The 15,972-nt window shown below is 37.6% G+C and overlaps 1 protein-coding gene across 3 annotated transcripts in view; it reads left to right on the forward strand.

Annotated features, from left to right (window-relative positions):
• The window catches only part of RANBP17 (RAN binding protein 17), a 280,499-nt gene that overhangs the window by 185,360 nt on the left and 79,167 nt on the right, over nucleotides 1–15,972 (forward strand). For all 3 annotated transcript variants that reach the window (XM_048862507.2, XM_075131375.1, XM_048862508.2), the window contains 2 exons: nucleotides 4,393–4,481; nucleotides 12,483–12,590. In XM_048862507.2, coding sequence (XP_048718464.1) covers nucleotides 4,393–4,481; nucleotides 12,483–12,590 — 197 coding nt within the window. The remainder of the gene's footprint in view (nucleotides 1–4,392; nucleotides 4,482–12,482; nucleotides 12,591–15,972) is intronic.

The raw sequence follows: 15,972 nt of genomic DNA on the forward strand, positions 1-15,972 counted from the left end.
CATCTGTCTAATTTGTATAAAGGAAACTTGGTGCTTTAAGCTACTGATAAAGAACTAAATCTGTTGCTCTATCATAAACAAAACTTTTGCTCTAAATTCTTTTAAATATAATTTATGTTACAGCTATTTTTCTATCAGGATGAATAAATAATACATGCAAAGTGCTTTCAGGTACTTCATTGTGCAAGAACTGGAAACAAAAACAGTTCAGTTCTCTTCTTCAATAAAATGTTTAGTATTCCAATCCACAGGGAGGTGACACTGTTAAAATATCACCATGAAAATGGCCCAAGACTGCCAAATTCATTTAATTTGTGGCTTTTACTAGGATTTTCTAACTGGCTGGTTTTTTATATTTCTGAAGTATGCAGCTGAAAAATGATCACAACAAGGGAGCTCTTCCTCATTGAAATACATTTGTGGTTAACAAACCTGTGTATAAAACATACATTTAGGTTTGTTTTCCAGTGAAATCTAATATAATTGAAGAGGACTTCAATTATTTTCAATTATAAACTAGTATTTACCATGAGCTTTTTTCCATTTTTGAAATGAAGGGGGGTGTGGGGGGGGGAACGATAGTATTAAAACTACTGTCATTTTTTTCTCTCAAAAATATCTGGATTTGCCCTGACATTCCAGTTAAGTAATATATTGACTGGCTAGACTGAACCTCAGTGGTGCTTTTATGTGAGTTATGACATCCTCAGTTTTGATAGGAATGAATGAAAACTGTATCGGAGGAAGAAGGGCAGTTAAATAGCAACATGCTATCTTTAGCTGGTTCGTAAAAACTCCATACTGTTAAATTATTTAAAATCCTTGATTTTCAGCTAGCACACATTAAAAGTTTTCACACTAAGTGCCAAATGTTGCAAACAGCACTTTAACAGAATGATTTTGCTTTGATCCCTGTAGCAGTTCCTGAATAATTTATCACAGGTTATTGCCTTAATTCTGGAGAGGGATAGAGCAATAAAGGCAGATGAAAACACTCCAGTTGAAACACCTTGGGGCCTGCTCATTCCTCTGACACGGCTCTTTTGTTGGAACTATTTAGAGGTTATTAAGACGTGTCTCCAGAATTAAGAGTATGCTGTAAGGATGAAGACAGCCATCTTAATTCTAAAGACAAAGCACAATGACCCTTCACCTTTTTTTCTTCATTGTTATTATATAGTAGAATTATGAGGATAATATTATAGCTGCACCCAGTAGTGCCACTGTAGTTAAGGGTCTGTCAGACTTTCCATTACAAACCCCATTTTGGGGGTGGGTGGCGTGAGTGGTATCTCGTCTGTTTCAAAGTGCATTAGTCAGAAACTTGGCACCCACTGTCAAGCCACAATTCCTGTTTGGGCTTTTTTCCCCTTACAAATATTTAAATGTTCCGTTCTTTTCCATTTAGAAATTCAGAAAATAATGTTTTTTAGGATTTTAAACCATAATGTCAGAATTTAAAAAAAAAAAAAAAAAAGGGAGGGTGGGGGGAGACCTTTAAATTACTCTAAAGTAGACCTACCATTTTTTGGTTTGTGGATGGAAGAATACTTTGAAACAGGCTAGTTATTTCATTAGTATGAAAATCAGTTTATAAGCCAGCATTCTGACTACCTAAAATTCCCCTGCCATTTCTCTCGGATACAGTATTCTTTGCTTCTGAGTCTAAGGTATTGTCTAGTGTTGCTGTGTGCTGCTAAACAGCTGTCACCTTGCACCCAGATATGACTGCATTTCAGCTGTGAATGAAGTGATCCCTTTATATGCTGCTTGTATTATTCTGTTACATTTACAAAGCATGTTAGGAACCCTCAGGATGAAGACCCACAAGGTGCTGTCTAAGTATATAGTGTTGTTTACTATTTTTCTTAACAATTTTTACACCCACTGTCATTTGAAAATTCGTAATGGGCTAATAAACCAGAATATATTGGGAGTTTAATCCGTGTTCTGCCACACCTGTGTAAAAATCAACTGCAGTGAGCACAAGATCTTAGGTGAAAGGGCCAGGATTTTACCTGGATACACTATGTGGTTGAGGTGTCATTGTATGAGCAGTTTTGGCATCAGTGTACATATTCAGTATTACTACTATACAAAGTCTAGTTCCAGTGAATAATACTTCACCATTGAGTTTAGTGGGACTTTATATACTAAGAATGTGTAATATATTAAAGATGAGTAGTATATATTAAGAATAGTATAGATAACAGTGTATGGTGTTTATATAATGATAGTAGTAGAAAGTAAAGATTCTAAAACCAAAGAAATTCAGTGGCTTTTCTCAAATCACTCAGTTGTTCTTTAGTACTGAAGATCAGTGGCATGTGAAATGACCTGCAGTTTCAAGGCCCTCTGGTAGAAGGGTACTGTGTCATCGCTTTCTAAGTGTGACATGCCCCCATTTATCAGGTATCTATATGTCTTGCTACCCAGACATTTCCTAAATATTTTACCAGAAAGAATGTTTTTCAAAGAACAGTTGCTTTTCTAAATCAATGAATATGTACTTCAGGGTTGGTTGACTGGTCAGTTGTGTGTGTATGTGTAGTCCCTGTCTCACAAACATCTGACCATGGGCTCATTCCTATTTTTGCCTGACTTCAAACAAAGCCAAGTTCAAATGAGGTGCTGAATATCTTAGGAGTCTTTCTAGAGACCCCTACTTTTCCTTTGACCTTCATTCCTGATAGTCAGCCTTGCTTATGGACCTTTTCTTTCTGTGGCTACGGTGGGCAAAAGAGCCGAGATCACTCTCGAATCCTCCACCTTCACCCTGCATTGCTGGATGTGGATATATCCTTTTTTGATATTGCACCTTAGTATTGTTTAGTAGGAGATGTGCAGTGTGGTTATGAAGTTTTTTTACATAGGCCACACATCTGCTAAACGCTTATTTTCCACATGGAAGAATAAAGATATTAAATGCCAAAATGTAGGTGAATGTCATGTTAATATTATAATTTTAGGTCCCAGTTCTGCATGATGCTGAGCATTTCTTGTGAGGTAACCTCAACTCAAGTTTATGAGAATTGAGGGCTCTGAGCATCTCGGATGTTCAGGTCATTTGCACACTCAAAAACCAGGAAATCCAAATGGTAAGGTTCTCATAGTAACCTTTATTTACCCATGTTTCACATAGGGCCCAATTTACCCTCAGAAAAACCTCTGCAACTCCCATTGAAGTCAATTGGACTAGTGCGTGCATATCTGAAAGTAGAATTCAGGCCTTGTGTAAAGTAACATTTAGTAGCATAACAAGTAATTTGCAGCACTCCATTCATTATGTGGGTAGGTTAAAGTTAGTATGAGATCCTTACCTTTTGCATATCTGGACTTACGAATATTTAACATTGTTGCCAAATACTACTTTACTGAAAGTTTTATATTTAGTTTCTCTTGATATTTTTACGAAAATGAAAAAAGATTTGCACGTTAATCCCCCCTACTGGTTTCTCTGTGTGCTTCCACAATTGTTTAGTGAAACCCTGCAGTTATATGGTACTTCATAATGGAGCAGAAATACAAACCACACCTACAACACCAAACTAACACTGATACTGCATGTTTCTGTTGCTCAGTATTCCACTAATCAGTATGGAATTTTAACTGGAGTGGAAATTTCATGTAGTGTATGTTTAAAATTATTTTTTCATTCACTTATAATTGTTAATTCTTAAAATTTACACTACTTACCTGAAAATCAGTCCTTTATGAGGATTACCACCTGGGAACTTGCAGCTGCTTTTCATTTATGTCTGTACCCCAAAAACAGTTTTAAAATATTTTTACGGGGTGGGGGAAGTATATTTTTTACTGTCACAGCATTTACTAAGAATGGGTGAATGGTTTTGCTCAAAATTTTTTAAAAAATTATTTTTTGACTGAGACCTAACTTGGAAAATGATATCAGAAAAGATTTTTTTCAGAAGGATATAAGTATATGAAAATAGAGTATAATAGAAGTCTCAATATAACCGTAACAGTAATTTTTTTGAGTATCAATTAGTCTTATACCTTACATAAAATAATGCCAGCTCAAGTTAACTTTTTATTATTAGTGTTGTTATTTTAATATAGTCATGCAAGAAGCACTTTTAAACTTTAATATGCAGCATTCGTATATTATGTTTTAGTTTGCCTTAGTCAAAGGTACAGTAAACTGAGTAACCTAAAATGTTCCCTAAGCATTTTATTAGCATTTACTACCATAAAACTTGGGCAACTTTTTTTTTTTATAAAGAACCTATGGTTTTCTATAGAGAAGGATTTGAGCGAGACAGTTAAACTAATGAATCAAAATCAGATATATGGTCATTATTGGCTGATTATTACTCCATCTGCTCTGTGCTAACGTGAAAATCAATTACTCTGTCTCTTTCCCACTGACAGCGTATGTTGATCGGGCTGGCAAGAGATCTTCGAGGGATTGCCTTTGCGCTGAACACAAAGACCAGCTACACCATGCTGTTTGACTGGATGTATCCTTATTACACTATGACAATACCAGCTCTGTGCACAGAGGGATACCAGGCCCCTTGCATTAGTTTAATAGTGTGGCACAGTGGGGAAGAGGAAACAAAGCTAAATGAACTAATGTGTAATCAGCTAAAATTACAGCACAATGGCAACCATGCAGTTAACCGGGAGGGCAGCATTTGGAGAGAAACCACAGAGAGGTCACTTTTTCGTTGTATCACATTAATACCTCAGAAAATATATCTAAATGGTTCCCCTCCCCACCCCAAGCCTGTGATGTTTCCATAAACATACGTTGGCTCAAACTCAAAATATAATGTACCTACATTTGGTTAAAAATGACAGCAAAGACTACTAAAAAAAAATGTTGCTTCCCAAGTGTTAATCCTGGGGGACCTCTGTATCTAGTATGATCTGGTCTTTCATTTAGCCAATAAGTATCCACTTACGTCAGTTTTATTAATATCATGACACACACACTTGTCTTGATGAGAAGACAACAGCTATATTGCAAAAATAAATGGTAATCTAGAGTTACAGTTTTTCTCAATATGCAAAGATCAGGACTACTGTGTTTGTTTTAATATACTGGTATACTTTTTTACTGCTGTGCTAAAGTATCTAATAATACACACTGGTATTTTGTTAATACAACAGGGAGGTCTTTGATGTTTTTTAATAAGTGTATCAGTCATAAATTTTGTCATTTCAGTCATAGAATCATATTAATCAACTCACTATCCCAATATATAGTGAGATGAGTATAACAGTTTGTATGATTTAGACCTACTATGCATGATTGCTGTAAATTTGTTTATTATACTGGTAAAATAACATACAAATACAATATTGTGCTTTATTAAAAACAGGGGGCTTTGAAATGGGATAATTTTAGACAAATGCTGAAAGTTTACTATACACTGATAATCTGTTTGGAGAACACATAACAGTATATCTTTCTAGAATTGTGACCAGGAATATAGTTGAATATGGGCGAAAAGGTAGAAAGGCTGAGCCTTTGTTAGGATCTGTCCAACTTCCACTGAAATCAATGGACAGACTCACATGGGAGTGGGATCAAGCCATTCTCAAGAACCTTGCTTCCTTTCAAGTGAGAGAGTTTGTGGAATCAAGGCCTGAGATAATAAGAGGCCTCATCCTAACTCTTTTTTAAATCAATGGAAAACTCCATTTAATTTCAATAGTAAAAGATGGAGCCACAAACTACTAAAATCAGGATGTAAGCATATAAATTTTATAACAGACACTGTCACACTTACATTATTAAACCTGAAAGAAATTTAAAATTCTAAAGTTTACTTTTTATATTTTGTTCAGCATGGGCAGGAAAGAGAGATCACTGGTACTATCAATTTAATTTTCAATAAGTTTCATTTTCTGTTTCCTCTGCATTAAGCCAATGTTTATAGATTCTAAGCCCAGAGGGGACCATTGTGATCATCTAGTCTTACCTCCTGTTTAACGTGGGCCTTAGAACTGTCCCAGAGTAATTCCTAGAGCAGATCTTTTTAGAAAGACAGCCAGTCTTGATTTTAAAAATTGTCTGTGATGGAGAATCCACCTCTCCCCTTGATAAATTTTTCCAGTGGTTAATTACACTCTCAAAAAATGTGTGCTTTATTTTCAGTCTGAATTTGTCTAGCTTTAACTTCCAGCCATTGGATCATGTTATACCTTTTTTTGCTAGATTGAAGAACCCATTATTAAATATTTGTTTCCAGTGTAAATACTTACAGACTGTAATCAAGACACCCTTTTACTGTCTCTTTGTAAAGCTAAATAGATTGAAGTTTTTGAATCTAACACTGTAAGACATGTTTTCTAATCCTTTAATCATTCTCGTGGCTCCTCTCTGAACTCTCTCCAATTTATCAATATCCTTCTCAAATAGTGGGGACCAGAACTGGACGAGATATTCCAGCAGAGATCACATCAGTGTCAAAGAAAGAGGTAAAATAACCTACTGTAACTTCTCTACTCCTGTTCGAAGTGTGGCAATGTTTGCACTGCAAATAGTATCGGGAAATGTATAAATTCAGACAGAGCCAGATTGAGATATCCTACAAGGAAACCTCTGGGGTTAGGAGAGGAATTCCAGCCAGAGTTTTCCTCAGGTCATTCTATTGGTGGTGATCACAAAGTTTTTACCCCTTTGCAGAATGACCAGGGTCATCCACTGCTCAGAAATCCACAGATCTCCTTGGTACCCTAATGAGCCCTACTCTCCTGTCTGGCTGCTCCTGTGGAACCATATTGCCGGGGGCTCTCCAGCCTGTGGCTATCCCAGGACCTAGCCTTTTTACGAAGGGCTGTGCAAGAAAGGAAACGGAGCCTTTGGTTGTATTATGCAGTTCTCATTTGTCAGTCCCATGTTCTCTCCCTGTGCAAAACTGCAAAGCTCCCTCTGTGGGACCAGGAATGGTGGAGGGGATTGCAGTATAGGGGTGGCTGATCTCCACTCTCTTTCCAAAAGATAGATCCATGCCTGGAGGGTCAACATATCATAGGAATCACCATGCTGAGTCAGAACAATGGTCCATCTAGCCCAGTATCCTGTCTTCCAAAAGGAACAAGGCAATAACATGGATGGACCTATCCTCCATTAACCTAATTCTTTTTTTGAACCGATTTGCTCCATTCCACACCTGAATCCAGGATTGTTTCCATTGTTTTTAATTTCCTGAACACCCATAGTTAATATTAAATTTCTTTTTTTAACTTTTTTTTAACAAACCCTGTATCTTTTTATTTGGACTGCCAGATAGCATTCCTTTAATTGACCTTAACAATAAAAAGATTAATATATACACAGTAAGAGGAATTAATTTGTCCAAGGCTTTTCTGAATCCCCTCGTTTTCTGTATTCAGTTGATTCTTTTTCCAAGCATATCTGTACACACGGACACAGAAAATATTCCCCTATCACCTTTGGCTGTAAACAAACAAACAAATTCATGCTTCTGTTCAGTGCATTTAGCTTCTGCTGGGGTCCAGCTCCATCCTCATATTGATCTCAGTATTATAGCAGAGTAAACTGCCATCATGTCAACTCGTATTTACTGGGTCTAAAGGGTGTAAGCTACAATGGTATGTGTTGGGGGGGGGGGTGAAAGAGTTTTCTTTTAATTTGGATAGGGATTTTTATACTTAATTAACATTGTAGTATATAAATTAATAACCTTTAAGTGCTGAATTGTATGTGTGGACATGCTACAATTATAACTGCCCAAGTCTAATAGTAACAGTTGTTTTCAAACAAATATTCCCCTGGTTTGAAAACCTTGAAGTGAAACTAACTATAAACAAAAATTAAACTGACTTAGGTGATATTCATTACCTAAACTTAGAGAAATGCAGCAAATAAGCAGTATAAATAGACAAGAGAAAATTGTTAGTTTAGTAATATAAGATGTTATTAAGGTAAATAAAGGAGGTTGTTTGGAAGCGTTAATTTTAAATCAGTGGTATAAGAGTTCACTGGTTAATATAATACTTTATCTCAAGTGTGGCTGGAAATATTTTGATTCTAATCTCTTCCCATTTATTTCAAGAGAGTTACACATATAGTGAACTTTTGAGGATCAAACCTTTAATTTTTTAAGTTGTTCCAGTTTTAGGTCATAGTTTTCCTCTGTCTTGTTTCTGATTTTGAAGAAGTATGTGGAATTTTACTTTTGTCCAGTAGATGGCAGAAATGAGCAGAAATGAATTATTTTAAATCTTTTGGTTTTGTATTTGATCTGAAAACTGTTGTGTCCTATATTTTACCATAGATTATGATGATATTAGGGTCATGATTTGGAGGTGAATTGTCAGTATGCTGAAAGCTGTGTTAGATTGCCAAATAGGGTTGTTTTGTAGCAGGCTTGCTTATACTAATTGAGTTTCTGTAGCAAATCAGGCTCCTTGGAAAAAGGCCAAAGGCTTTTCATAATTGTATTGACAGGAAAATGAATATGATAAATGGTGTTCATTCAGTTGAGACAAGATTTATTGTTTTCCTCTGGGCAAGGGATGAAGAGCAAATATTTATAATAATAGCAAAATTTGTTTAAAAGTTGTATTATTCAATCTTTCAGAAGGCTTTATTAAAATATTTCCAAAGATTTTTTAAGCAGTTTCCGATGGTTACGTTCAGGATCTTCCCAGAGAATTCCATTAATGAAAGATGAATAAGTAGATGATACAAAAATAAATAAATAAATAAATATCTTGGATATGAAAGTCATTTATTCTTCATGAAATATTGATATGTCAAGTTGTCAATGATGATTCCAGTATTACAGCTTCTGAAAGTTTATATGCTTTTTATATTCAGAAATGTGGTTTGTATAATTTGTAGGGCAGGCCTGAACATGCAGGTGAAACCTTCTATAAAAGCATGTCCTGTTTAGAGTAAAATCAGAATCCATTTTCATTAATGGAGATTATCCCACTAATAAAATATTTTGTTTTGCTATTGACTTCAAGACGATGTTTGTAAAATGTGAGTGTATTACCTGTATTACTCCAAAGTGACAGCAAGCTGAAGTTTAAGTTCCCCGGTATGTCTGTGGGGAGCTGGTGCAGGATCAGGGCTGTACCCAACTATGTTGTTACTCTCGATCAGTGTTTCTTAAAACTAGTCGGGTACCCCCTTGTTAAATTTTTCAGCTGTTCCTTTCAGTTGACATCAATTATTTAATGAGCTTTAATTCCTGTGACATAAGCAAGTTTGTAGTAAGAAACTGTCTTGCCGGACTTAAATTACCTTATTAGGCTGACTCAGGGTTTTAGTCAGTAAAGCTAAAGTAGCATTAGTATATAAAAAAGATGGGGATCTGTGTTTGGAGTTTCCTCTCTACTAGTCATTCACACAATCCCCTTTCTTATGTTGATGTTTGTTTGAGAATGTGCCCCTTCTTTATGTGAACTTACAAGTAGGTTTGGAACATTTTGTTTTAAATAACCAATATTCTTCTGTTTTTAATCACTGTTCTAATAAATATCTAAAGATTCATCTCCTGTATCCTTAAAACAATAATTCCATATGCACGGGCAGAGACATTTTATAAGACTGTATGCAGAGGATTAGTCAAGAAAAATACTCACAATTTTACATAAGCAGTAGTGTTTCCCATTTAAAACCATTATAGTTTTTAAAGTATTAAATTTTCATATTTTTTTCCAATTAGTTTATAAGTGCTCATTTAGAAGAACTAAACAATCAGTTCTAGATATTTCAGTCCTGTATCCGCAGAGGCAGTATAAGGTTTTCCTTTAAGCAACCAGCCTTTCCTCTGCATCCAGTCTTTAGCCTGTCATAGGGAGCCCCTTAGTGCCCTTTGTGTTGATAGATTCTATGATGATGGTCACTTGTGTACATTAGCGTACTAAAGCTGATTTTATTTTATATTGCCCTGTTATTATTTATTTGTCTGACCGTAGCACTTATGAGCTCTAGTCTTGGACCAAGATCCAATTGTGCTAGGTGCTATACAAACCCAGACCAAAAACATGGTCCCTGTCCCAAAGATCCTTTGCTGTTTGCATTTCACTCACCTTGGACAATGAAAATCAGTTTGTCAGTTTCACTTCGTGAATTAGCAGGATTCCACAATGTTTGAGAATATAAACACTGCAGATGGGTGTTTAAAAACAAGTCAAAACTGTTTTCACTGGAATTTTTAAAAATAATAAATCATGGAAATATTTTTGTTGACCCCAAGTTTTGTAAAACCCGGTTTCTGCCAATGGATGTAGATGTGACACTTGAACTTTTGAGTTGTGGCATCCCCGTTTATATAATGGGGTTGCCAGCTCAGAATGCCCAGTTGTGTCTATCTCCAGCATGCTGGCTGATACAGTTTTAGAAGAATTCAAAGATTTCACAAGTGCTCAGCTACAGCTTTGAATACACTAACAAAAGTGGCTTTTGTTCACAATGGGTTTCAGCAATAAGTGCAGTTGAAGTGGTGCTGAATATGGTTTAAATTCAAAAGCAAACTGTTCAGCAGCATTTCAGAAACTCTGGTGAAAAGCTGCTCCCCCCACTGGTGCTCCAAAAAGCCCCCAGAGACAGCTTGGGCACATAGCACTGTCTCACCACCCCATTTTCAGTTGCTAAATTATATTAAAAGACCAGTAGAAACACACTGAATATTTTCCTAATGTTACTTTTCCATGTAAACTCTTGTTGTAGTTGTCACAGGGCTGCAGTTTGAGCATGAATGGTAGGGGTTGGCGTTCTGCATGCTCCGCTAAGCGTATGAGAACTCCTGTTCTAAGGCCTTGCCCTCTGACTTATTCTCAGTGGAAGAAGGGCTGGGTTGGTGTTGATAACGGGCTGTGGCTATGGTTCAGATTATATTGAAAAGTTTGTGCCAGGACAACTCTCACACTATCTAGAATCATGATCCTTTAAATATCTGTTAAACAGATAACATTCCAGTTAGACTGGGAGATGGTCTTCTCTGTGTGGTGGATGAAGATGAAGTGTCCATGCTGATAATAATGGGCCTGTCAGCAGCCGTTGATACAGTTGACTTGCTTATGCATTTCCAGGGGACTCTGTGGGGATGCTGTCAAGTGACATTGATCTTTTCTATTGGAGAGAGCCCAGCGAGTAGCTTTGAGCAATTACTTTTATCCAAGGGCACTCTCATATGGGGTTCTGCAGATTCCATCTTGGTCCTGTCTGCATATTTGAGGCCACTGGGAGTGGCAGTGAGGAAGTATGAATTAGGGTGCCTTCTGTATTCAGATACCACCCAACTTTATGTGCCTATCCCTCCCAGTCATCATTTTGAACGTTTTAGCCAGTGTCTGGGTGAGAGTGGTCTGGTTGGGAAGTATTTCCAATAAAATGAAGGTGATGTTGACAGATTTATGAAAGTAGCCGAAGATATGGCAATGATGTGTATGCCCCAGAGGGTATTTGGCCATGTTATGTTACTTACGTACACAAGGTGGCTGTCGGATTTGAATCCCAATTATTTTGTTACAGAAATCTTGATGGTGGATGCAACCATGCTAAGTCTGATAAAAAGAAAAGAACTCCTAGAATGGGACAGAGGCAACTCTTTAAAGAGTGTTTGAGATATCAGGCTCTTCTGCTATATACTGCTTATGCCTCCAGAGCCTCAGGCAGATGGCAGCAAAAACTCTCCAGAGTACTAGGACAAACAGACAGAATTAGCCAAAATGCTTTCCTTCTCAGAGACAGCAATATCATTCAGCAGCAGTGCCACGTATGATGACATTAGTCTCCACCAGAAGGGCACTATCGACTCAAGGCAGGGCACTCCAAGGCTTGATTAACTTTTCTCCCATTTAAAGTGAAATGTCTTTTTGGGTAAGTACTGTCATTTAAAAAACAAAACAAAACCCCTCCCCAAATCCCCAGCAGATAAAAGACCCCCAGAGCAGCTCCAGAAAAGACAATAGGAAATCTTTCCCGCGCAAATATAACAGAAACTTTTACCGTCTTTCCTGATCCTACTGACCTGTGGTAAGTCTAACAGACATACTGGAAAGGTTGTTCCCTTCACCTCTGTGGCTGAGAAAATAGTTAAGACTCTGTGGCCTATTTGGTCCTTGGCTTCCTGTAGAGACTGCCAGCCAGGATGCCAGTTAATACCAGTTATGGTGGGTGCGAGGAGTGTATGAACACATTGTCTGCTGGGAATTGGAGAGAGCCCAGAAGTTAATTTTCTGTACACACACAAAACTCTTTCATTTGCCTGAAATTATGCCAGTTGTATATATTCCAAATATGATTTTTTCAATAACTGACCTATTTTGTACTTAATTTTTTGGATTTCCAAGGGATTTATTCTTCCAGGCACTGACAAACTTGGATGTATGGGTTCAGAGCCTCAGCTAGGGTAAACTGGTAAAATTATGTACCTGGCTCACCAATTTACCATAGTGAGGTTGAGGTAAAGTTAATCTGAAAAATATTAATTTTGGGTATTTGCATTCTTTAACCCATTTTATGAAAGATACACATCATACCTTCCCATTCTACAAAGAGCTATTGAGCTGTGGTATCGTGAAGCAGCATGTACAACTCCTATCTTGAAGCTTATGGCAGAGCTCCTGCAAAACAGGTAATGATCATGTGAGAGCTGGGTAAACAATAAGTGGCACTGTAGTTTGCAAGACTTCGTTCTGTCTACATTTTTATATCATGCCCATTATTGAGGTATCCTGACTTTCTTAACTTTCTCACTAATGTCTTTTCGGACTGTGCTATGGAACAAGAACTAGAGAGACCACAGCTCCACCAGTGTTCTTGTTTTGATTTGCTACTGTGGTAGCCATTAAAAAGTCAACCCTTAAAGATGCAACACAGGATAATCTGTGATACTGCATTTATTTACTATTCAAAATAGACTGAAATAATTCAGATGCATCTCAGCTGCCATGATGTGGTAACCATAGTTAAACATTGACTTTTTAATGGAGATCACTGAAAATAGTACACTAATTTCTGTCTTGTGTTCCCTGCAACCTCTAAGTAACACTAAATGTGGCTTTACATATTTGTAACTTACTTTTACAGTTCCCCTCCAAAGAAAAAACAATTTCCAGGTACATTTGTATCCTGAATGCTTCAGTTATTCAGACTGGAGAAGAAGGGTATCTCGGACAACACTATTTCTAACCAACTTTTATGTAATGTTTCCCTCTCCGTGAAATCCTCTTGGCACTTGCTGGCTCATGGAAGAGATCCCAGAATGATTTTCTGATCTGATGTAAAAACCCTGGATTACATGTGTTGCAGGGTATGTCTACACTGCAATTAAAAATCCGTAGCTGGCCCATGCCAGCGGACTAGGGCTCATGGGTCTCGGGCTGTTTAATTGCAGTGTAGACATGTCCTAGAGCCCAGGCTTCAGTTTGAGCCCGAATGTCTACACCACAATTAAACAGCCTCTTAGTCCAAGACAGCTGGCACGGGCCAGCTGCAGGTTTTTAATTGCAGTGTAGACATACCCTAGATGAGTCTTGTTGTTTGGGATGCAGAACAAGAGCATTTTGTGATATCCTCATGGAATCTGCAGATGCTAAGAGGATTGCCCAAAGGGAGAAGAGACTTTGGAAGGGGAAAATGAAAGGGAGCAGGGGGATTAGAATGATTCTCTGCTGGAGACCTCCATGACCTGTAAAGATGAGGCTTTCATCAGAGAAATCTGTGCTTTCCTCAGGTTCTATTTTTCCCTTGCAAGTTCATCTTTAAAAGAAAACAGATAAAAAAACTGTTTAAAACAAAACAAAAAAAGCTTAACTGAATGATGGACCACTGGTTCTACAAAGTTCAACTCTACCCCCAGCAAAGTTAGTGAGTATCACTGGAGTTTAAGCCCTGAATGTCAATACAGAACTTCCAGGTCAGTTCTCAGTGTCTTTTGCATTTGTGGATTGGCTTGCTGTGACATTACCTATTGTTTGTGTAGGTTAATTTCCTCTTTTTATCATGGTAAGAGTGTGTCACGGTTCCTCCCCCACTCTGAACTCTAGGGTACAGATGTGGGGACCTGCATGAAAACCTCCTAAGCTTACTTTTACCAGCTTAGGTTAAAACTTCCCCAAGGTACAAACTATTTTACCCTTTGCCCTTGGACTTCCACTGCCACCACCAAACTTTATCTGGGTTCCTGAGAAAACGTAGTTTGGAAACGTCTGTCCCCCCAAAATCCTCCCAACCCTTGTACCCCACTTCCTGGGGAAGGTTTGGTAAAAATCCTCACCAATTTGCATAGGTGACCACAGACGCAAACCCTTGGATCTTAGAACAATGAAAAAGCATTCAGTTTCCTTACAAGAAGACTTTTAATAGAAGTAAAAAAGAATCACCTCTGTAAAATCAGGATGGTAAATACCTTACAGCGTAATTAGATTCAAAACATAGAGAATCCCTCTAGGCAAAACCTTAAGTTACAAAAAAGACACACAGACAGGAATAGTCATTCTATTCAGCACAGCTATTTTCTCAGCCATTTAAAGAAATCATAATCTAACGCATATCTAGCTAGATTACTTACTAAATTCTAAGACTCCATTCCTATTCTGTCCCCAGCCAAAGCATCACACAGACAGACACAGACCCTTTGTTTTTCTCCCTCCTCCCAGCTTTTGAAAGTATCTTGTCTCCTCATTGGTCATTTTGGTCAGGTGCCAGCGAGGTTACCTTTAGCTTCTTAACCCTTTACAGGTGAAAGGATTTTTCCTCTGGCCAGGAGGGATTTTAAAGGTGATTACCCTTCCCTTTATATTTATGACAGAGTGTAATAAAGTACTTTAAAAAGTTTAATCTCTGATACCTGATACAGTGATACAACATATTCTGTAGACTATTTAACAGTGCTGCAGCTTATTTCAGAGATAAGGTAGTTAACAAAGAACCTATAAGAACACTAATAAGACTAAACAAAAGCTAAGTGATGCTAGAACAATAAATCTCATGCAAGGGACAGCTTTTCAAACTACTTTCCATATTCTCGCTATTCCTCCTTCTACTGGAATTCAGAAAATCTGCATTGTTTGCTTAAGAGGACATCACTTGGGGTGGATTTCTTCTTTGTGTGCTGCCTTAACCTTTACAGGTTAAAATGCATTAGACAATACATTATGACAGGGTTAAAATATGTTACAGAGTATCAGTGTGTGCATTATGCTGCTGTGATATTGAGATGTATTTGGTTTTGGTTTTTTGCCTCTGCCAGCCAGCCATCATTTTTGTGCTTGTAGAATACACATATGTTTTATTCAGTGTACAAATGTTTTCTTCTTGTAAATTAAGGTATGAGCAGCTAGATTTATCCCAAAATTTGCACCAGATGGACCCTGTAAATAGGGATCCTGGCAGAAAAAATATGGACTGCAGCAGAGCAACGTACCTACAACTTCCTTTGCACTAGGGTCCCGCAAGCACTCCGCAAAGCACCAAAAATAGGTGACACACAACTAGGACAGCCAAGAGATGCTCTGATTCAGTGCATTCAGTGGTAGGGCTCCTGTGCAGTTCCCAATAGAGACTAAGGGTAAAATTTGTATAAGTGACTTAGGAGCCTAAGAGTTGTGTAGATGAACAGTTAGTGCACAGCAAACTGGGATGTAAATCTACAGCACAGTAGCCTGACATCCACTTGCTGTCCACGTGGACCCTGCTACCATGCACTGAAAGTTCCTTGTGCTCTTTGATCTACTCTCATTTCAAAGTGAAGTAGATCACAAGACCCTAGGCTCATTTTCAGAAGTGATTTATAGGCTCTTGTTGACTTACAGTTACACTTAGGAACCTAAGTGCTAAGTCACTTCTGAAAATAGGGCTTAGTCTTCAAAATCACTTAAGGGCTTTTGAAAATTTTACCGTAAAGCTACCTTTCTCCTTGGATTCTCCCAGGGGAGGGCATTGATGAAAACTTTGCTTGCTCTCCCAGTGTTCATATCCATATTGAGTACACAATAGCTATTTCTGGCTTATGG

The sequence above is a fragment of the Caretta caretta genome, chromosome 8 (genome assembly GCF_965140235.1).
Source record: "Caretta caretta isolate rCarCar2 chromosome 8, rCarCar1.hap1, whole genome shotgun sequence".
NCBI lineage: Eukaryota > Metazoa > Chordata > Testudines > Cheloniidae > Caretta > Caretta caretta.